General features: G+C 35.0%; 1 protein-coding gene across 1 annotated transcript in view; it reads left to right on the top strand.

Annotated features, from left to right (window-relative positions):
• The first annotated feature begins 2,354 nt into the window (after nucleotides 1–2,354).
• DNAJC10 (DnaJ heat shock protein family (Hsp40) member C10) overlaps nucleotides 2,355–23,656 on the top strand; it is a 56,805-nt gene continuing 35,503 nt past the window's right edge. The window contains exons 1-9 of the mRNA XM_047773021.1: nucleotides 2,355–2,589; nucleotides 3,167–3,231; nucleotides 4,100–4,447; nucleotides 5,951–6,116; nucleotides 8,159–8,209; nucleotides 13,902–13,984; nucleotides 14,425–14,556; nucleotides 15,135–15,228; nucleotides 16,722–16,799. Coding sequence (XP_047628977.1) covers nucleotides 4,244–4,447; nucleotides 5,951–6,116; nucleotides 8,159–8,209; nucleotides 13,902–13,984; nucleotides 14,425–14,556; nucleotides 15,135–15,228; nucleotides 16,722–16,799 — 808 coding nt within the window. The 5' untranslated portion in view covers nucleotides 2,355–2,589; nucleotides 3,167–3,231; nucleotides 4,100–4,243. The remainder of the gene's footprint in view (nucleotides 2,590–3,166; nucleotides 3,232–4,099; nucleotides 4,448–5,950; nucleotides 6,117–8,158; nucleotides 8,210–13,901; nucleotides 13,985–14,424; nucleotides 14,557–15,134; nucleotides 15,229–16,721; nucleotides 16,800–23,656) is intronic.

Here is a 23,656-nt window from a genome sequence, read left to right on the forward strand (position 1 = left end):
TTATTATTTATTGGTTGATTGTGCAGCAAGCAGCAAGCTTGGACTCCGTTGATGTTGAGCATCTTTTCATGTAAGCATTGGCTGTGTGTATTTCTTTGGAAAAACGTCTATTCAGATCCTCTGCCCACTTTTTAATTGGATTTTTTGTTTGTTTTGGGTTTTTTGTTTTTTGGGGTTTTTTTTTTTTGGCTATTCAGTTATATGAATTCCTTATATATGTTGGATATAAACCCTTTATCAGATATATGATTTGCAAACATTTTCTTTCTTTCCATAGATATTGATGTTTCATTGGCTGTGAAACATTCTTCATATTAGAATTCCCCAAGATTTTATCCTTGGTCCACAGCTTTTCTTATTCTGCATACTTTCTCTTGGTAATCATGTTCATACTCATGGGTCTAACCACCACCACAGATAATTGATAAAATTGTCTATTTGATTTTCCATGAATTTTATGCTGTATATCTTTATTTGGACATATCCTAGTAAAACTGAAATAGACATATCCAGATCAGAATCCTTTTTCTTTTCCCTAAACACATCTTCATTCAGTGAGTGGTACTCAGACACCTAAATCAGAAGTTAACCTTAAATCCTTTATCGCTCATATCAACAAAGCACCATTTCTTGCCCAATTTACTCTGTCTTAACATTCTCCTAACTGCTCTCCTTTTCTCCAGTCATGTCCTGTTTGTATGCACTCTCTCATAGCTACAGAATGATCTAAAATACAGACTCAGTACCTTACTTAAAAGCTTTAATTAGCTTTCTCATTACCTGCAAGATACGGCTTCATGGTGGAGTAAAACCCCCATCATCTAGCCCCTGCTTGATTCTCTAGTTTTATTTCTGCTTTTCAATTTAAAGATTTTGGTGGCTCACAATGCGGCATAATGATTAACATTACAGTCTTTGGAGCTAGGGTGTTCAGGTGTGTATAGTTTCCTCACCTGTGAAGTGGATATAATAAATCCCTATCATATAAGATTATTTGGATTCAGGCATGTTGGGTTTCAATGTTCTTCCCTTTGTTCAATCTGTTACCGTTTATCCTGATATTTTTCCACCTTCTGAATTTTTTATGAAAGTCTCACTCACTTCTGTCTCCAGGATTAAGTCTGTAGATTTTGCTTTTGTTGTCTTTACAGTTTTTAAATTGAGTTGTAAGATATAGCTCAGGAAAATGTACTCTTTTCAATGTCATGTGTTTACCAGAAGTCCACATGTTAATTTACTCTAAGGAAATTATGAATTAAGAACACAACAATATAGGTTAGACAATGTTTATTGCTTCTTAATTTATAATGGAAGAAAAGACTATTGTCAAAGTAGCTAATATAAGATTAAAGAATTTATGTTAAAAAAAAAAGATTATTTGGAGGACTGAATTAACTCATGTGTGCTTAGACCAGTTCCTGGCACTTACTAGCTGTTATATTAGGTTGCTTCTATTATTTCTGTCTTTGTTCTGACTACTTTCTCTTACTTCTAGAAATGTCTTCGTTTTGTTACGGATCCTGCATGGTCAGCATTTTTTAATAAGCTGCTATTTGATTTGCTACACGAAATTGTTACCAATTACAATTTATTTCATACTATGGTTGATGTCATAAGCCAGCATCCTCTTCATCATGATGTTTTTTTCTCTTTTGATGGTTGCAAATGCAGCTAGTTCAATTCTAGTTATATTGCAGACCAAAAATGCAGTTTCTATTCCATATTACTTAGACATAAAGATGCGAGAGAGGAGTATGGACAACTCCTCAAATTCCAGTTGGAATGACTAGGAAGACGGGCAATGCCGCAGAATGCTCTAATGTTTGTTACCCACACACATCCATGAATATTTTTATTTTCCCCAAATTTCCTACTATCTCTTCAACCCTCTAAATTGACACTACAATCAATGTCATTTCAGTCAAGCTACCCCTTTCCCGCAAAATTTCCCCTTTCTGCCCCCCACCCCTCAACCAGAAAAATCCTCTATAGCCCTACCTTGCCCGACCTTTCCCTTTAAGAACAGGGTCAGAGGGAAACTACACGCCTAAACCCGCCCTCCGCGGGGCAGGGGTTCCCGTCACCACAGCAACTGGAGCAGGAAGGGGCGGGCCTTGTCGTCTCACATCTAGCCTGCGGCATGCGCTGGCTGCGTTGACGTGGGGGCGCGGGCTTCGTCGGTACGGCGCTTCCCGCAGCTCGGGTTGGAGCCGGAGCCGGAGCCGGAGCCGGATTCTGCACAGACAGCCACGTCAACCTAAACCTACACCTCCCTCCCCACCCTGCGGTGCCCACAGGTCCTTCGGCTAGTCCTCCCTAGCGGCGTTCTCCACGCCTTTCCCACAATGCCCCGCGCCAGTCCCCGCCCCTCCTCGCCTTGGAGACCGCCGCGCGAGGAACGGACCAGAGCCGGCCGCACTCTTTGCTGCGGGTGCGGCTGGTTCTCCCCCGTTCCGGGCGCGGCGGGCCAGCGGCTACCGAGTGCGTGCTTCACTCCTGCACGCACAGCTTGTGCTCTATCGAGTAGGATCCGCCGACGGGGATTGAAAATGGGGGAGTAGCTGCAGGAGGCGACCCCGCAACAGTGAGGTGGGCATGGATGGGCCGGGAGCCGGGGACCGGGGTTCTGCTGATGCTGGCCGCGGCCTGAGACCTCCGGGAAAGGAGGGGCGAAATGCCCTTGTGCAGGAATCCCCCTCCTCTTCTCTTCTGCGCCCAGTTTATTGTGTTCTCGCTCTCAGTCGTTTTCCTTCCTTCTACCTGCACCACCCTTCCTCCGCCCAGCGGTTCCTCGCTTTTTTGCTCCAGTTTCTAACTTTAACTTCAGTTATCCAGGTTCCTTTCTCCGTTAGTCCAACCTGAGATTGCACACACCAGCAACACTTGACAGTCTGTTTCACCCACGTTTCCATTTTTCCATTCTTGCATCCCATTCTGGAGTGGTGGCAACATGGAGTTAACAGTGTTGCATTTACCTGCAGCTTCCACCTGTCCCCGCAGCTTGGCGCTGAGCGAGTCAGGCACGCCCACACGTACAGAGAACCACCACTAGGCAGGGAACGAACCCCACATGTACCAGTGGTGTTTGACAGTATGTTCTCTATTTTTTCCTAAGCTTTGTTTTCTAGTCTAGATGTTTATTAATCTCTATCATTATATTTTACAGAGGTTTTTTTTTTTTTTGGTGGTGTGAAAAGGCGGAATTAGAAATGAACCAAAAACCATTCACAGGTAAGGAGAAAAAAATTTTAAAAAATATTTAGGATTAAATGAAGGAAGGAGGAATTGAGGATGCTAGAAAGATTAGATTTTTTTTTTTCAAAGCATGAGATCTTTGGAACTCAACTATACAAATTTCCACGTGATCTTATTTTTACCCTACACAGCTGAGCATGTCGGAACTGATTCCTTTTCTCTTTTTGTTTTTCTGTTTTTAATTTATGCCAAAGGAAAACGTTGCAATAAAATTACACCATTAACTTGCAGTTATCCTACTAGTTATATAAAATAGTATCTACTTAAACATAACAAGCATTTTCTGAGAAAATTCAGGGCAAAGAAAATGGCTTATTGTGTATAAGTTGTCTATTTCAGTAATATAAATTCACTGCCGGTTTTGGACCAGTTGTATAAAATATACAGACCCTTTGGAAGATCTCCTCCTTCTTTCTAGCATTCTCAAAAGGTATTTCCTATAGGCGGGTCGATTGAAATGAAAACTGGATAGCCTTAAAAGGGGTGAAGAAATAACCAAAAAGGAAGCAAATGAAAAGGGCAGTGCTTAAGCTGGGTAGAAGGAGGAAGGAAACGACCCCCCCCCCCTTGGTGTTCAGGTGCTGATCAAGGCAAATTGCTGGGTTGGTTTGTAAAGTGTTCTAGCTGACTGCAACCATATAGCTACCTTTTGCCTTTATTTGCTCTCTTGAGTGATAGCAGGAATCTGGCTACCTAGATATAGAAGGGGGAAGAGGGCCCCCAGAGAACCAACCTGACTTGCCATTTACCAGAGATAGTATTGCTGGCCATGTCATTTGTAACATGTGTTGTTGAAGGTGTTTTTTATTAATATATTTTTAAGTACCCAATTTTCTCTTTTTAGATTAACATTTTGAGACACTTCATGATGCCTGATTCACCTTTGAAGTAATGTGGAGAGAAGTTCTCAAATTTGCATATTACATCAACTGGAACCAGTGGCATTATCTTAATGTTCACTTAAGTCAGAACTTCTTCAGGAAAAACAATGGGAGTCTGGTTAAATAAAGATGCCTATATCAGAGACTTGAAAAGGGTCATTCTCTGTTTTCTATTAGTATATATGGCCATTTTAGTGGGTACAGATCAGGATTTTTACAGTTTACTTGGAGTATCCAAAACTGCAAGCAGTAGAGAAATAAGACAAGCTTTCAAGAAATTGGCATTGAAGCTACACCCTGATAAAAACCCGGTAGGTAAAAATTTCTTTTTAAACTTATCTAATTAATGTGTCTTGGTAAGTTTTGCTGTATATTTAAATTATTTTAAATAAGTGCTCAAAATGCTTAAGAACAATCACGTCAAAAACCATAATTCAGCTTCTGTACTAAAAACAGAAGAAGCAAAATATTCTAGGTTTAGAACAGTGTAAAGGAATGTCAATACTGAAAATGTAGTTCCCTTTTAATTTGAAAACTAATTTCCAACAGTTTTATTACAGATATTAATCCCAAAAAAGAAGTAGTTTTCTTAGTAAAGCATGTTAAAATCAAGTATTCTGGAATGGTAACAGAAAAATTATTTCTTTAAAACTTGGAGAATTTGTCTTGCTAAAAATGGCAATAATAGCTAATGATAGAATGCTTAAACTTCAGCTGTTTTCTCCCATGTGTAAGTCTAAGAGTCAGAATTTATAAATTAAAACTTGAGGGCAGCCACATCCAGTTAATTTCAATTATAAATATTTGATGATGTATCCTATAATCTTTCAAAAAACATACTGTTTTTTTTCCTCTTTTTAAAGTTTTACTGAAGTATATTGATTTACAATGTTGTGATAATTTCGGCTGTTCAGGTGATTCAGTTCTACATATACAAACATCTGTTCTTTTTCAGATCCTTTTTCCATTTAGCTTTATCACAGAATATTGAATAGGGTTCCCTGTGTCATGTAAAAACCGTATTAGTTTTAATTCTTAACATATTTTTATAATTCATTTTTTTCTTAATGAGTTTCACTTGTCATCAAGGAGAAATATTTAATTTTTGTTTTCTATATAGAATTTTAAATAAGATTATTTTATTTTGATTTCATGAAACTGATCACTGGAATCAGTATTTCTCTAAAACTCCTGTTAATTGGTAATCTTTTCCTGAGGTCCACATTCTATTTAGAATTTTTATTTCCTCAGATTTTTGTTTAAAATTTCAGAATATTAGGTTTCTATATGAAAGATGGTAGACCACCTGCAACTGAGTATTTAGATGAAAGCATTTTTCAGAAAACAATTCTATGAAACAGTTTTTGAGTTGTTTCTGTGATAGTTCTTATTTAATTATCTGATAGATTAGGGTACATACTTTTTTTAATTTATTGAGTTTTGCCTCAAATAGAAAAATAACCTGTAAATTTCTTTGTGATTGTTTTAGAGGTAACACATAATATTTACAATATTAAGCATTTCCAAGGGTTCACTAATCGGTTTTTTCAGTTGCATGTCTTAGAAGGTGTGCATTTTACAACCATCTCTGTCAACCTTCAGAGGCGTCAATTCTTATTTCTGTTACTTTTTTAAGATTGTAGTTAAACTTTAAAAACATTTTACTTTTTACTTCAATGCATGATTATTTATACTGTACTCTTCTTTATCTTGGTATTCTCACACAAATCTCATGATTAAATTAAATCAATATAGATTCTGAAGAGACTTCATTGTGTATCTGAAACAAATATTATATCTAATATTTTTAATAGAATAACCCAAACGCACACAGTGATTTTTTGAAAATAAATAAAGCATATGAAGTACTCAAAGATGAAGATCTGCGGAAAAAGTATGACAAATATGGAGAAAAGGGACTTGCAGATAATCAAGGAGGAGGCCAGTATGAAAGCTGGAATTATTATCGTTATGATTTTGGTAAGGTGATATGATATTCATTATGAAAATCCTTATTTATTTCAGAAAATTTAGAAAGTTTTCTTTTATCACTTAGTTTATGTAGATAATATGTGTCTCCTTGACCCTTTTTTTAATATAGCAGGGGAGTGGAATTCAAAAGGAAAGTCAAGTAGCATGTAGATATCTGTATAGATATGAAGGTGTTTGATCATAATCTTGTTAAATTTTAAAATAAGGATTACTATTTAACTTGAAAACATATTTGTATTAGGAGTTCCCTGGTTTCCTAGTGATTAAGGATCTGGAGTTGTCACTATGGTGGCGCGGTTTTGATCCCTGGCTTGGGAACTTCCATATGCTGCAGGTGTGGCAAAAAAAAAAAAAAGTTATTAGAAGTTAAATACTGAAGGAAGTTGCCTTGTGACACAGCAGGTTAAGGCTCAAGCATTGTGGCAGCTGTGGCACGGGTCACAACTGCTACTACAGGTTCAATCCCTGTCCTGTGAACTTCCACCTGTTGCAAAAGTGGCAAAAAAAAAAAAGTTAAATACTAAAGCCTTTCAGTATTTTTAGAGCATCTTATTTTCTGAGACTGACTAAAGTTTCCTTTACTAATAATGGTCACTTCAATAGAAATGCCATACTATCTTTTTTGCTTTTTAGGCTCGCACCTTCGGCACATGGAGATTCCCAGGCTAGGAGTCTAATCCAAGCTACAGCTTCCAGCCTACGCCACAGCCACAGCAACGCGGGATCTGAGCCACATCTGCAACCTACACCACAGCTCACAGCAATGCTGGATCCTTAACCCACTGAGTGAGGCCAGGGATCAAACCCACAACCTCAAGGTTCCTAGTCGAATGTGTTTCTGCTGCACCACCATGGGAACTCCGCCATACTTTCTTAATTAATGATGATTAATAACAGTTTAAGGTCTTGACAGGAATGAGAAATGAGGCAAGAGCTGAGAGAGAAAACAAGTTAAAGAGATTGAGGGAGGGGGAAAGTAAACACAGGTATCGAGGGAAAAGGGATTCTTTATATACCCAGTAGTTCCTGTAGTCATTGATTAGCCTCAAATTCAGGCTAAGAACTGAAAGTATGCTTTTATCTTAGACTGAATAAAATATTTTCAGTTTATATTTAGAGAATTTGTTTCTCAAGACTGAATTTCTTTTCAAAATAATATTTTCAAGTATATTCACTCTTGCTTGCGAAATCTGTAACAAGTGTCAACAATCTACATTTCACAGGCTAAATCCAGCATGTCACCTGCTTTTATAAATAAAGTTTTATTGGAATACAGCTATGCTCATTTATCTTCCACACTTCAGGGGCAGAAGAGTGGTGACAGAAACCATATGACCCACAAAACCTAAAATATTTACTGATCCCTGATATATATCCATCATTAACATTTAGATATTTTATAAAGTAATGAGAAATTTTCTCACATTAATAAAATTTATATTAATAATTTTGCTTTTACCTCTGTAAATATTCTAATTATATAAGATTTTTAGCAATGTAAAATATTTTTAAATAACACTTACTGAAAGAACCATGCAGTCTGAAAGTGAACGAGGTCTGTAACCTAGTTAACAGTAATGTACTGTGCCAGTTTCTTGATTTGGATATTGTACTGAAATCATGTAATATGTCACTGTTAGAGGAAACTGGGTGAAAGGTAAATGGAAGTCTGAACTATTTTTAAAGTTTCCTGTAAGTGTATAATTAATTCAAAATAAAGAAATTTTAAAAAAATGTAATAGAAATTTTCTGTGGAGTTGAAATTATGTGGATATTAGGAAACCCTTACACACACACTCCTATGACAGTCCATATCAGGCAACTAATACCTTTTGATCACTTTTTAAATGTATCAGCAGTAGTAGTATTTACTCTTTGCTTTCCTCTTAGTATGTTTCACATTCTTCAACTTTGAGATTTAATATAGTAATCTGATTTTTGATGATTGAAACAAATGTAAGACTTTTTTGTGGTAATTTATTTTTATGATGAAGTTTTAATTTTGTAATTTTATGTACTTTTAAAATTAGGCATTTATGACGATGATCCTGAAATCATAACATTGGATAGAAGTGAATTTGGTAAGTTTGTGGGCATATGATTCTCTAAAAACTAGTTTAAGACCAGTCTTTTAATTAAAACTCTTAAGGACAAATGTATTTAGAATTTAGAAATTTTTTGAATTTTAGCAGGGTAATTTGGCATTTGCTATATTTCAATAATGTTCTATAATCATAGTTGAGAGTTTCACAGTTTCTTTTATTATCATCAACTTTCCTTCTGTTATGTTAATGAACTTTTATGACTTTCCTGTGTATTAGCTAGTTATTCCTGTCATATCACAGATGAGGAAGTGAAACCTTAGAAGTGCTAAGCAACATCTTCAACATTTTATACTTGTGTTTGTTTATAACTGATACATTTGAAATAATAATTAACCAATATCTTATTTTTTCCATATTTTTTCACATTAAAAACTTTTTACATTTAAGATATGAAAACTACAAAATTATACATGCAGTGTAATACAAATCATACAAAAGGTGTACACATATATGCATAGAGGATAAAAGCTAGATGAGAAGAAAGTAAAGTTCTGATAAAAAATAAAGTTCTTAGCAGAATGTGGGGCAGTATACTATTTAGAAAACTCTAGTTTTTTAAAAAATAATATTTATTAAGTGAAATGCGTAAGTATGTATGCCAAATAAAAGAAGTAGGAGTGCCCATTATGGCTCAGTGGTAACGAATCTTACTTGTATCCATGAGGATGCATGCCTCCCTCAGTGGACTAAATATCCGGCATTGCCATGAGCTGTGGTGTAGGTCACAGATGGAGCTCAGATCCTGAGGGGCTGTGGCTGTGGTGTAGACTGGCATCTGCAGCTCTGATTTGACCCCTAGCCTGGGAACTTTCTTATGCCGCAAGTTGTGGCCTTAAAAAGCAAATAAATGAACAAAGCAAAATTAGAAATTCTCAAGAGTTCCCTTGTGGTTCAGTGGGTTAAGGATCTGGTGTCATTATAACAGCTCGGGTCACTGCTGTGGTGCAGGTTCAATCCCTAGTCCAGGAACTTCTGCATGTGCCCAGAGTGGCCAAAAAAACCAAAAACGAGTAAAAATAATACATAGCTCCCATATCAGTTCAGGAGAAGTTTGTATGCCAGATGAGTTTCCTGCAAATTTGCAAAAATACTCTTGGTTTTAGAACTTTTGTATTTCAGAGTTTTGAATGTGTGTGTTTATTTTAGAAGCAGATTTAATTTGATTTGTGTGAAAATGGATATAAAAATAGAGTTTTACTACGCTTTGCATTGCATTTTAGAAAACCTTAAACATTGGATTAGATTCTTATACTTTCAAACTTGTACACATATAACAACATATTCTTTTTTTCTACTTCAAACCAATACATTTTACCTCAAATCAAACTTTAGTTTTATTCTGCTATATTACAGTCTCATTTAGTTTAGAAAACTAAAGTAGCATACCAGTTGCAAAATATATGTATATAATTTCTCATTATCATTTCCTAACAATGTGTTACACTTGATTTGGTGCAGTTCCTTCTAAGCAAGAATTGCATCATATTCTTATTTTCTACATCATGTATTGGTGAGTTCAGGCCTGCAGGGTTGCTATTCAGTACTTTGTTAAAAGTCTTAGGGTGAACACTTAAACAAGTTCTAAGCAAAATGAATATCTTCCCTACAAAGGAAATGGAGGAAAATCTGATTCATTTGTATTTTTGATAGAACTGATAGTGATGTCACAAGCTGGCAGAATCATAACTTTTTGGTATGTAGTTATATGAACCTATTGCTTTTTCTCTGATTGTTGTCTCTCATCTGCTAGTCTATCAGTAAGCATTTTGTAGTCCTATGGGGCAGAAAACTTTGGAATTACAGATAGAATTGGAGGAACTGAACAAAACTTGCAAGCTGACTAATCCACGAATCCACCCTAAGGAAAGACCTCCCTAATGGTTATATTGCACATGGGTTCAGATTTGTCACTGTGGAGAAGAGGTTAAGAGCTGCTAATAGTTCAGATAGAATTCCAAATAGTTAAGAATAAATTAAAATAAAAAAATCCTAGAGACAATTTTTCAGAAGTAATTAACTAACATTGATAGGTTCAGTACAAAGTTGCCTGTGTTCAGTCTGGGCTCTAATATTACCTTGTGTATTACTAGGCTAAGACAAAGTTTTAGTTGAAGAGGCTGAGGGAGGATGGCAAGTATGGATGGTAGTATCAATTTGTGCTATGTAAATTTCACAGTAGCCTGCTTGGTTGTGGGTTTCTTTCTAGTAGCAGTGGTTTCTGTTGGTTTGGGTTGCTTGTATTTTGTCCAGGTCTACAGTTGTCATGGAAGAGTTAATCCAAATTACATAGTTTACTTTCTACAGGAGTGGAACTCTTAAATGTTGAGCTATAGTACATAAGAGAAAATATGACTAATAAACTCACTTTGAAAGCTTTGAAAATGTTCTTATCCTTCCCATTAAACATGATGCATTTTATCTTTTTATTTGTCATAGAAAAGTATTATATGATTATTATAAACAAGTTCTAGGTGGTATTTGCAAAAGCAGAGAACATCTTGCACTTAACACTAGTTGTTCTAAATAGCACCCACACAGTATAGGCATCCTTTTGAAGATAACCTCAAGAAATTAAAAAGGAACTCAAAGTATCTATGCCTTTTTGTTCATTTTTGTAGGCTAAGAGAAGCTTTTAGCTATGGTTGCACAGATATTAAACAGACATTAACTGTAGCTGTGTAATTTAGAAGCTGGAAATTGCGTTTTGAAATATACTTGTGCTATTCTGGGTTATTGGGTTATGCAGAAACATCCCATTGAGGGAGTTCCCACTATGGCACAGTGGGTTAATGATCCATCTTGTCTCTGTGGCATTGCCAGTTCGATCCCCGCCCTGGCGCAGTGAGTTGAGGATCCAGCATTGCTATACTTTGGTGTGGGTCACAGATGTGACTTAGGTTTGATACCTGGGAACTTTGATGTGCCATGGTTGTGGCCAAAGATTGGGGGGGGGGATCCCATTGAGCTGTGATAATATAGCCTTAAAAATATTTTTAATGTTATTTTTATTAACAACAGTGGGACCTGAGCACCTAAGTTAGAAGTACTCTATGAAAACAAAGTATCTAGATGGGAGACATTTTTTTTTCCACTTAGAACAAGTTTTGTGACAAATAAATGCCATTCAGATTTGTCATACATCATTTTTTTCCATTCTAGTTTTATTGAGATATGACATACAGCACTGTATAAGTTTAAGGTGTACAGCATAATTTGGCTTATATCCATCATGAAATGGTTATCCAAATAAGTTCAGTAAACATTCATTGTCTCACATAAATAAAAGATTAAAGAAATAGAAAAAAATTTTCTTGTAATGAGAACTCTCGGGATTTGCTCTTAAAGATCTTAATATATAATATACGGCAGTGTTGATTATAATGTTGTACATTACATCCCTAGTACTTAATTGTCTTATAACTGGAAATTTTGTATGTTTTAACCAACTTCATCCAGTTACCCTCCCACTCAACCCCACCTCTGATAACCACAAATCTGATTCTTTTTCTATGAGTTTGGTTTTGAAGTGTAATAACCTATGACACGGTTTTACCTATTACACAGCATAGTGATTTGGTATTTCTGTACATTTCAAAATGTTCACAGTAAATCTAGTTATGATATGTCACCATACAAAGGTATTTCATAGCTATTGACTGTACTCCCCACTGTGTACATAACAATCTATATATGTGTGGTTATTTTAAGTTGCTGATCTCTTAAAGTCAAATACATTTTAACAGCCCTGCATTTTTACTCCCCTGACTACCGTATTTACTGATTTGATACCGTATTTTATTTCTTTTTGTTTTGTATATTTCTCAGTTACTTATTGTGGATATATTGTTCTTTAACCTTCCTGCTAGCTTCATACATGACTGATTTACTACCTTTATGGTATATTTGTCTTTAACAGTGAGGTATTTTTCCCTTCCATAACTTTCATGTTTCTAGTTGTGGCCTTTTCTTTTTCACTTGGAGAAGTCCCTGTAACATTTTTTGTAAAAGCTCATTTCATGGTGATGAACTCTTAGCTTTTGCCTCCTTGTAAACCTTTTATCTATCCTTCAAATCTTAATGAAAGCCTTGCTCCATAGAGTACCCTTGGATTTAGGGTTTTCCCTCATCACAAAATATAAAGATGTTCAAAGAACACATGAGAAAATTGAATGAACAGAGTGAGAAGTTAGAAGGTTTTAAACAAAGAGCTAGAAAATATAAAGAAGAACGTAACATGAAGAATACAGTAACTGAAATGAAAACTACGCTAGAAGGAATCTACAGTACATCAGATGATACAGAGGAATGATCAGTGAGCTGGAATTCAGAGTTGTGGAAATCACTGAGGCTGAACAAGAAAAGAAAAAAGGGAATAAGGACAGTTGAAAAGACCTTTGGAACAACGTCATGTGTACTAGCTTTTGCATTATAGGTATCCCAGAAAGAGAAGAGAGGAAGAAAGGGGTAGAGAACATACAAGATTTTACCTAAATTCATGCCAGTTAATGGTCTAAGTCAGCATGGCAATTATTTTAGTAACCTATACAGATTGGTCTATTTGTCAGACTTTCTAAACTTTATCAAAGAACAGCTGTTAAGCCCTAATGTATACACTTTTCCTGTAGAGTATGGATTAACTATTTTTCCCATAGATCCATGCGTCTTGCAATTGAAATATGAGTGAACACTGAGTCCTACATATGTTACTAATTAACCTTAATTATTCAGTTACACATGTAGAGAATAGCATGCATGTTTTGATTTCTCACTATAATTTGCTTTAACTTAAATTTTTCTTTAAAAAATTACTGATAACTGAATTTGATATAGAATTACATGGAAACTCTTTAACCAAAAAAAAAAAAAAGAATGTCTTAACCTTTTCATCATCCTTAAGATGATAAAATAATTAAGTGAATAAATTTTTTTTACTTACTTTGAGGTCATCTTTTTATAATGAGTGATGTATTGTTGGGTAGATATTTTGTAGTGTTCAGGTCTATTATTTTAACAGCTATACTTATTTTGAATTGTTAAAAACCTTGATCTAATAATATCTCAGATAATACAGTTTTCCAAGGTATATGTCTTATTAAGAGCAGAGATTAATTCTTAAAGAAGACTCATGTTGAGTAGTAAACAGACTGTAAAATGAAAAAAAAAAAGAGCAGAGATTAAATTCCTCACCTTCCTTAATATGTTGAGTAGGTCTTCATTCTTTCAGAACCTGGAGTAGCTGTCAGAATTGATTGACCACGTGTATATGCTTCAGATGGTAGAAGAGGAGGTTAAATATCAGTCTGTCACTGCTTCTCATTTCTCTCATCCACACAAACTTTCATATGAGGTTTTGTCCCTTGCTTCCTTGTGTTGCTTCCTTTCTTTTTACAGCTTCGTGGTGACATGGCTCATGCAGTTTGAGGCTGCTTCTTACTCAGAGTTTGGAAGAGGTTTTTTTTTTGTTTTTGTTTTTTTTAAGGTATAGCTAATTTGACAGTTGAAATAGTATGTTTTCTTCTTATAGAAACAAATTCTATAGAAAATGATAAAGGCAATATAATAGATACACAACTATTTTTTATTTTGATCTTAATGAAAATTTTTAATTAAAATATGCACAAACCTTTAGTAAATAATTCTGAGTTGTTTCCATTTTATGTACTTTTAGATGCTGCTGTTAATTCTGGAGAACTGTGGTTTGTGAACTTTTACTCTTCAGGGTGTTCGCACTGCCATGATTTAGCTCCCACAGTATGTATTTTTTTACATCCTGATTATTAAAATTTTATTATTTACAGTTGATCTGTTGATTTTTTTTAATATGTTAGGATTTTTTTTCTATTAATAGTAATTTTAACTATCAATTATATTTTTTCACATGTATATGGTTTTATTTGCTAAAAATATTCTAAGAATATATAGCTTGGAGTTCCCTCTGTGGCACAGTGGGTTAAGATCAGTCCAACAGCAGTGGCTCTGGTCACTGCAGAGGTACAGGTTCAATCCCTGTCCCAGCGCAGTGAGTTAAAGGATCCAGCATTGCCACAGCTATGGCATAGGTCACAGCTGCAGCTTGGATTTGATCCCTGGCCAGGGAACTTCCATTATGCTGCAGGTGTGGCCATAAAAGAAAAAGGAATGTATAGCTTGGAGGAGATAGATGATCTTAAAGAAAAATTTTTTTCTCATAGTGGAGAGACTTTGCTAGAGAAATGGATGGATTGCTTCGAATTGGAGCTGTTAATTGTGGCGACGATAGGATGCTTTGCCGAATGAAAGGAGTCAGCAGTTATCCCAGCCTCTTCATTTTTAGGTCTGGAATGGTAAGAAATAAAATTGGCATTTTTTTTTAAATATGTGAAACAGTATAACAAGGGAAATATTAGCGAAAACACAATATGTGAACTTGTAGAATGTTTTCATTTTTCAGTATTTTAGGTGCCATCTAACTATGCTCTAGTTAGTCATAAACATTTTTTGATTTCACTATGAATACCTTTAGATGCCATTACTTTGATTTCATTCTTTTCAAATTAAATGTTTTCCAATTTATTTCTATCTTTAAGAATGTAATGTAACCAATATGCTTATTTTATTTTATAGTTTACAAAGTATTTTACAGGTATTTTCTTTCATTGAATATAAAGTTTTGATTTCCCTTTTTTCCCCCAGTATTAAATGATAAAACCGAAACTAAAATCTTTGTAAATAGTATTATTCAAATGTCTGCCATGGAATCTATGCAGTCAAGATTCTCAGAATATCATTTAGAAATACACTACTATTGAGAGATAGATCTTATTCAGAATAATATTAAATCTAATACTGAGTCTAAAGTATTTGGTATGAGTTTTAAAAAGGAAATTAAAATATGTTTCTCTTTTTATAAATAAAAAAATAGGCTGCAGTAAAGTACCACGGTGACAGATCAAAGGAAAGTTTGGTGAATTTCGCTATGCAGTATGTTAGAAGCACAGTGACAGAATTATGGACAGGTAATTTTATTTTCATAATTTCCTTGATTTTCAAAGACTTTAAATTGGTATTTTAAGTTTTTCAGTGACAGTGGTAACGTTTTAGTCATAATACTGATTTTTTTTTTGGTCTCTTTAGGGCTGCACCCACGGCATGTGGAGGTTCCCAGGCTAGGGGTCAAAACAGAGCTGTAGCCGCCGGCTTAGGCCACAGCCACAGCAATGCATGATCCGAGCCACGTTTCTGACCCACATCACAGCTCACAGCAACGCCAGATTCTTAACCCACTGAGTGAGGCCAGGGATCGAACCCACATCCTCATGGATGCTAGTTGGGTTCACTAACTGCTGAGCTACAACAGGAACTCCATAATATTGAAATTTTAAAATATCTTTTCCATGCTTCCTATAAGGCAGTTGTGTCATTTGTTCGGAACTCCACTGAATAGTAGACATTTAATTAATTATATTTACACAGAAACCGAAACAATTAAGATATAGGATATGAGATGGGACTGGATGAAAAGGCAACTTTCAAAGTTTAGCTAAATGTTTTGTAAACCAAATGTTGTATTACTTTCCTAAGTATATTACATCAGGCAGTAAATTCTTGCCTTTTCAGTTTAAAGTTTAAAAACTCTTCTAAACTTAGGCTTTTAATTTATCAAGTGACTTTAGATGGGTCATTTAAATACTCTGTACTACCCATGAAACTATTGATAGTATTTGCTTCTAAAGGAATGCTCATATCATTCATTGAATACCAGTTATGTCTCTGAAACCATGTTAAATACTAGGGCTTCAGTAATAAATTATATAATCCCTGCCTTGCAGGGCCCCTGTTAGTAAACCATTAAGATATAAGGCAGTGGAATTTCTCTTGTGGTACAGCGGGTTAAGGATTAAGGATCCAGTGTTGTTACTGCAATGACTTGGGTTGCTGCTGTGGTTCAGGTTTGATCCCTGGCCCAGAATTTCCACATGCTAGAGTGTAGCCAAAAGGATAAATAAAATAAGATACAATGCAGTAACTATTATGATAGAGGTAAGTTTAGGAAAGCATGAAGTATATGAAAGAATTCAGGTGAGGAAAAGAGGAAGGGTTAGGAAAAATTTCTTGAATGAAGTCAGTCAAATCCAGTCTGTCTTAAAAGTGAAGAAGCCTTAAAAGTCACTGTATTTGGAAAACTGGCAATATTTCATGAATCTAACCAAAAAATGAGTAATTTTTTTGAGAATGATGTTAGGAAGAATATGGTGGGCTGGATGGGTAGACAAAGCTCAGATCACAAGGGGCTTAATTGCGAATTTGAGTTTCTTAAGAAAATTGTTTAGATTTTATGCGATGAAAAAAGTCAGTGTAGGAATTTGACATACTGAAGATTTTTGGGGACTCCTGAAAACTGCGCATAGTTTATTGGAAATGGGTGAGATTAGAATGGCAAAACCATTTAGAAACCAGTTTCCATTATGGAATAGTAAGTAAGCAGAAATTTGCTTTATTTTCTCTTAAGGAAATTTCGTTAACTCCATTCAAACTGCGTTTGCTGCTGGTATTGGCTGGCTGATCACTTTTTGTTCCAAAGGAGGAGGTAATATTTGTTATCTCATTATGATGAAGAGACTATGACATTTGATTTTCAGTTGACAATCTTTGTTTTTCTAAATTTACTGAGATAAAATTGACATAGAACCTTCTATAACTTTAAGGTATACAAACTGTTGATTTGATACACTTAGGTGTTGCAAAATGATTACCACTGTAGCGTTAACACCTCATTCTGTTATGAAATTAATTACTATTTATTTTTTGTGATGAGAACAGTTAAGATCTGTTTTTTTTCAGTGACTTCCAAGTATTTAATACAATGTTATTAGCTATATGCTATACATTAGATCCCCAGAAACTATTAATCTTATAACTAGAGATATGTACCCTTAGACTAGGTGAAAATCTTAAGTATGCTACTATAACTGATTATTTAATACTTCAGAGTTCTATTTATACCCAGTTATAATTTTTTAATTTAATGAATATTTACCTTTTTTATTATTTTACACCTACAGTTATAAAATTATTAATTTCTTGTGGTTGCTGAGGGGGAGGGAATGGAATGCCTGGAAGTTTGGGGTTATTAGATACAAACTATTGCATTTGGAGTGGATAAGCAATGAGATTCTGCTGTATAGCACAGGGAACCATATATCTAGTCACTTGTGATGAAACATGATGGAGAATAATGTGAGAAAAAGAATGTGTGTGTGTATGTATGTATGACTATGTATACATATACATTTACGTAGTCATGTATACGTATGACTGGATCACTTTGTTGAACAGCAGAAATTGACAGAACATTGTAAAATCAACTGTAATAGAAAAAATTAAAATCTTGCAAAAACTATTTCTTTCTTCTTTCAAGGTATAGATTTATAATATTGTGTTAATTTCAAATGTAAAGCATAGTGATTCATAATATTTGTTTTTTTGTGGATTATATTCCAGTATAGGTTATTACATGATATTGGGTATAATTCCCTGTACTATACAATAAATCCTTATTGCTTGGCTATTTTATGTATGTAGTTTATATCTCTCAATCCTAGACTCTTAACGTATTCCTTCTTCCCTCTCTCTTTCCCCTTTGGTAACCATAAATTTGTCTTCTGTGTCTCTTTTTCTTTTTTGTATATAGATTCATTTGTATTATTTGTTAGATTCCACATGCAAGTGTAGCATATATTTGTCTTTCTCTGTCTGACTTCACTAAGTTATAATATTCTCTAGGTCCATCCTTGTTGCTGCATATGTCAGTATTTCATACTTTTCATGGCTGAATAATATCCATTTTATCTGTACCATATCTTCTTAAACCAATTGTCTGTTGATGAGCACTTGAGTTGTTTCCATGTCTCGGCTTTTGTAAATAGTGCTCCTGTGAATACTTGGTGCATTTATCTTTTCAAATTAGAGGGTTGTTTTGTTTTGCTTTCTGGATATATATATATATATATATATATATATATATATATATACACACACACACACCAGGAGTGGGATTGCTGGATCATATGGTAGCTCTGTTTTTAGTTTTTTTTAAGGAACCTTCATTCTGTTTTCCATGGTGGCTACACCCACTTACATTTCCAACAACAGTGTAGCCATTCTTTTTCTCCATACCCTTTCCAGCATTTGTAATCTGTAAGACTTAATAATGATGGCCATTCTGATTAGTGTGAGGTGATACCTCATTATAGTTTTGATTTGCATTTATTTAATAATTAGTGATGTTGAATATATTTTAATGTGCCTGTTAGCCATGTGTATGTCTTCTTTGGAGAAATATCTATTTAGGTCTTCTGCTTATTTTTTGATTGGGTTGTTTGTTGTTTGTTTTTTCATTACTGAGCTCTATTTTTTTTTATATTTTGGAAACTAAGTCCTTGTCAGATCGTTTGCAGATATTTTCTACCAGTTGTAGTTTGTCTTTTTGTTTTATTGATGATTTCCTTTACTGTGAAAAGCTTTTAGGTTTTATTAGTTCCCATTTGTTTATTTTTGCTTTTATTTCTTTTGCCTTTGGAGACCGATATATGAAAATATTGCTACAGTTTATGCCTGAGAATGTTTTGCCTATGTTTTCCTCTAGGAATTTTATGGTATGATGGGATGCCTTATATTTAGGTCTTTATATTGTTTTGTATATGGTGTGAGGGAGTATTCTAATTTTGTTGATTTACGTGTAGCTGTCCAGTTTTCTAACACCATTTGTTGAAGAGACTGTCTTTTGTCTATACTCTTGCCTCTTTTGTTGTAGATTAATTGGCCACAGGTGTATGGGTTTATTTATTTCTGGGCTTTCTCTTCTGTTCCATTGATTGATCTATATGTCTGTTTTTGTACCGATACCACACAGTTTTGATTACCGTCTTTGCTATATATTGTGAATTCAAGAAGTGTTATGCTTCCAGCTTTGTTCTTTTTCCTCAGAATTGCTTTAACAGTTCTTGGTCTTTTGTGATTTCATATAAATCTTAAGATTATTCTAATTCTGTGAACAGTGTCATGAGTATTTTGGTAGAGATTGCATTAACTCTGTAGATTGCTTTGGGTGGTGTGCCCATTTTAACAACATTAATTCTTCCCATGTAAGAGAATAGGATATCTTTCCATTTCTTTGAATCGTCTTCATTTCCCTTTAACAGTGTATTTTCGTTTTCACTGTGTAGGTATTTCACCTCCTTGGTTACTAGGTTACCAGGTTATTCCAAGGTGGTTTTTTTTTACGTGATGTTAAGTGGGGTTTTTTTTTTTAAACTTGTATTTCATCTGTAGTTTATAGAAACATGACAGATTTCTGTGTGTTAATCTTGTATCCTGCCATTTTACCTAATTCCTTTATTAATTTTAATACTTTTTGAGTGAAGATTTTAGGGCTCTCTATATAGAGTATCATCCTCTTCCTTTCCAATTTGAATACCTTTTATTTCTTTTACCTGTGTGATTGCTATGGCTAGGAATTCTAATACTCTGTTGAATAGAAGCTGTGAGAGTAGGCATACTGGTTTTGTTCCTGAATTTAAAAGGAAGGCTGCCAGCTTTTCACAGTTGAGTATTATGTTGGCTGTGGGTTTATCAAAATGCCCTTTATTGTGTTGAAATATATTCCCTCTACACACACTTTGGTGATGAGAGTTTTTATCAAGAACGGATGTTAAATTTTATCAGATGCTTTTTCTGCATCTGTTGAGATGATCATGTGGTCTTTGTCTTTCCATTTGTTCGTATAGTGTATCACATTGACTTATTTGCATATGTGGAGCCATCCTAATGATCTGGAATGAATCCATCTTGATCTTGGTGTATGACCCTTTTAAGGTGTTGTTGGATTCAGTTTGCTAATATATTGTTGATAATTTTTTTCATCTATATTAATCAAATATACTGATCTGTAAATTTCTTTTTTGTGGTATCTTCATCTAGTTTTGATATCAAGGTAATAGTGGCCTTGTGGGATGAATTTGGGAGTGATCCCTCTTGAATTTTTTTGGTATAATTTGAGAAGGATAGAAATAAGTTCTTCAGTGAAGCCATCTGGTCTTGGACTTTTGTTTGAAGACTTTTTTTTTATTATTATTACAGATTCTATTTTATATCTAGTGATCAGTCTGTTCAAACTGTTTCTTAGTCAAGGCAACTGTATGTTTCTAAGAATTTGTCCATTTCTCCTAGACTGTCCAATTTGTTGGCGTATAACTGTTCATTGTATTCTTTGATTTTTTTTCTATTTCTGTAGTGTAAGTTATTTCTCCTCTTTTCTTCTTGATAAGTCTGGCTTGTTATTGATTCTTTTTTTTTCTTTCTCCTGGTCAATTTTATTTATTTCTCTCTGATCTTTAAATTTCATTCTGCTGACTTTGGGATCTGTTGTTCTAATTCTTTTAGGTGGTTGGAGAGGTTGTTCATTTGAGATTTCTCTTGTTTTTTTTGAGGAAGGACTATATTGTTATGAACTTCCCTGTGAGAATTGCCTTTGTTGCATCCCATAGATTTTGTAATGTTGTGTTTTCATTTTCCTTTGTCTCAAGGTATTTTCCAGTTTCTTCTTCGATTCCATTTTTGACTCATTAGTTTCTTGGTAGCATGTTGTTTAGCCTCCACGTATTTGTTCTTTTCTCATTTTTCTTTATGTAGTTGTTTTCTGATTTCATACCATTGTGCTCAGAAAAGAAGCTTTAAATTACATGTGTCATCTTAAATCTCTTGAGCCTTGCTTTGTGACCTAGTATGTACTCTGTCCTAGAGAACATTCCATATGCACTTGAAAGAGTATGAATTCTGGGCAGGCGGGTTGGATGTGGTGTCCTGTAGAAATCTATTAAGCTCAACTGGTCTACTGTGCCATTTAAAATGGTTGTTGCCTTATTGATTTTCTGTCTGGATGATCTAGCCATTGATGTGCATGGGGTGTTAAAGTCTCCTACTATTCTTTTCTCTTTTTTTTTTCTTTTTTGTCTTTTTAGGGCTACACCCACAGCATACAGAGGTTCCCAGGGTAGGGGTCAAATCAGAGCTGTAGCCTCCGACCTATGCCACAGCCACATCACATCTGAGCTGCATCTGCACCCTGCACCACAGCTCATGGCAACACCAGATCCGTAACCCACTGAGCGAGGCCAGGGATCAAATCTGCATCCTCATGGATACTGGTCAGATTCGTTTCTGCTGAGCCACAGCAGGAGCTGCTACTGTATTATTTTCACTTTCTCCCTTTATGTGTGTTAGAATTTGTGTCATATATTTAGATGTTCCTATATAGTGTGTATATATGTTATATTCTCTTCTTATATTGATCTCTTTGCCATTATTTAATGCCCTTTGTCTGATACAGGTGCTGCTACCTCTTCTTTCTTGTCACTTCCATCTGCACAAAATATCTTTTTCCTTCACTTTCAGTCTGTGGGTGTCTTTCACCCTGACGTTAGTCTCTTGCAGTCAGTATATTTTAGGTTTTTTTTTGTTTTTTTTTTTTAATCCAACCAGCCACTCTTTTGATTAGAGCATTTAGTCTCTTGACATTCAAAGTAATCATTAGTAGGTATGTACTGAAGACCATTTTAATTGTTATTTTCCAGTTGTTGTCATAGTACTTCTTTGCTTATTTCTCTTTTTTCTTTTGGTCTGATAATTTTCTTTTGTAGCATGCATGGGTTCCTTTCTTTTTTGGTTTCTGTGACTCTGTTGCATGTGTTCGATTTGTGGTTACCATGGAGTTCATGTCTGTTGACCTATAACTAACATGCTTTAAACTGATACTCATCCAAGTTCAAAAACGTTCTAAAAGGTGTACATATTTTTACTCCCCTCCACCATGTTTTATGATTTTGATGTCTTGTCTTAAAATCTTCATGCTTGTCCTTTTACTGTTTATTGTAGTTACTTGCTTTTACAAATTTTTTTGATTGTTTACATACTGGTTTTTTTGTAACCTTCAATCCTTACCATATATTTGCCTTTCCTATTGTGGTTTTTCCTTTCCTGTAGTCTCACTGCTTTTCTATTTAGAGAAGACCCTGAACAGAATTCTTGCAGTTTGTGCTTGTCTGAGAAATTCTTTATCATTCCTTCTATTCTAAATGATAATTGTGCTGTGTAGAGTATCATAGCTTGCAGGTCTTCCTTTTCAGAACTTTGAATATATCATGCCACTTCCATTCTGGCTTGTGAAGTTTCTACAAAGAAATTAGCTCATAGATTTACGGGGGTTCCCTTTACATGACACTTTTTCTCCTGATGCCTTTAAAATCCTCTTTTTATTTTTAAATTTTACTATTTTAATTGTGACATATCTTGTTCTGAGTCAGTTTGGGGTCATCTTGTTTGGGACATTTGGTACCTCTTGTGCTTGGATATCTGTTTCCTTCTTTAGATTTGGGAAATTTTCAGCCATAATTTCTTCAAATACATTTTTTTTTATATACTTTTTTTTGTTGTTGTTGCTATTTCTTGGGCCGCTCCCGCGGCATATGGAGGTTCCCAGGCTAGGGGTTGAATCGGAGCTGTAGCCACCGGCCTACGCCAGAGCCACAGCAACACGGGATCCGAGCCGCGTCTGCAACCTACACCACAGCTCATGGCAACGCCGGATCGTTAACCCACTGAGCAAGGGCAGGGACCGAACCCTCAACCTCATGGTTCCTAGTCGGATTCGTTAACCACTGCGCCACGATGGGAACTCCTTAAAATACATTTTGATCTGCTTCTTTCTCTCTCTCTCTCTCCTTCTAGAACTGGTTATGATAGTTTTGCACGTTTTATTCCATAAATTTCACATTTCTTTTTTTTAATTTGTCTTTCTGTCTGCTCTTCTGATAAGGTGATTTCTATTATTGTCTTCCACATTACTTATTCATTCTTCTGTGCCCTTTAGTCAGCTGTTCATTGATTCTTGATTGCTTTATTTAAAAAGTTGAATTAAGTATTTTTGAATGGTTCATCTTTATAGTTTCTAGTTCCCTGTTACAGTGATCTGCATTTATATTGATAATCTGTCTTAATTCATTTAACAATTTTATTACCACCTTTTTGAACTTGAAATCTGGTAGGCTGGTGAGCTCTGTTTTAATTTTTTTTTTCATTTTGTAAAGTTTTATTCAAGTATAGTAGATTTACATGTTGTGATAATTTCTTCTCCATAACAGTGATTCAGTTATACATATACACACACCCATTCTTTTTCAGATGCTTTTTCCAAGAATATTAGGTAGAGTTCTCTGTGCTATGTAGCAAGTCCCTGTTGACCAATCCTTCCATATGCCACAGTGTGCCTATGCCAGCCCACACCCCAAATCCATCCCTTCCCTGCATCTGTCCCCTTCATTAACCATAACTTTGTTTTCAAAGTCTGTGAGTCTGTTTCTGTTCAGCAGATAAGTTCCTTTGTATCCT

Source organism: Phacochoerus africanus, chromosome 3 (genome assembly GCF_016906955.1).
Source record: "Phacochoerus africanus isolate WHEZ1 chromosome 3, ROS_Pafr_v1, whole genome shotgun sequence".
In the NCBI taxonomy this organism is placed as follows: Eukaryota; Metazoa; Chordata; class Mammalia; order Artiodactyla; family Suidae; genus Phacochoerus; species Phacochoerus africanus.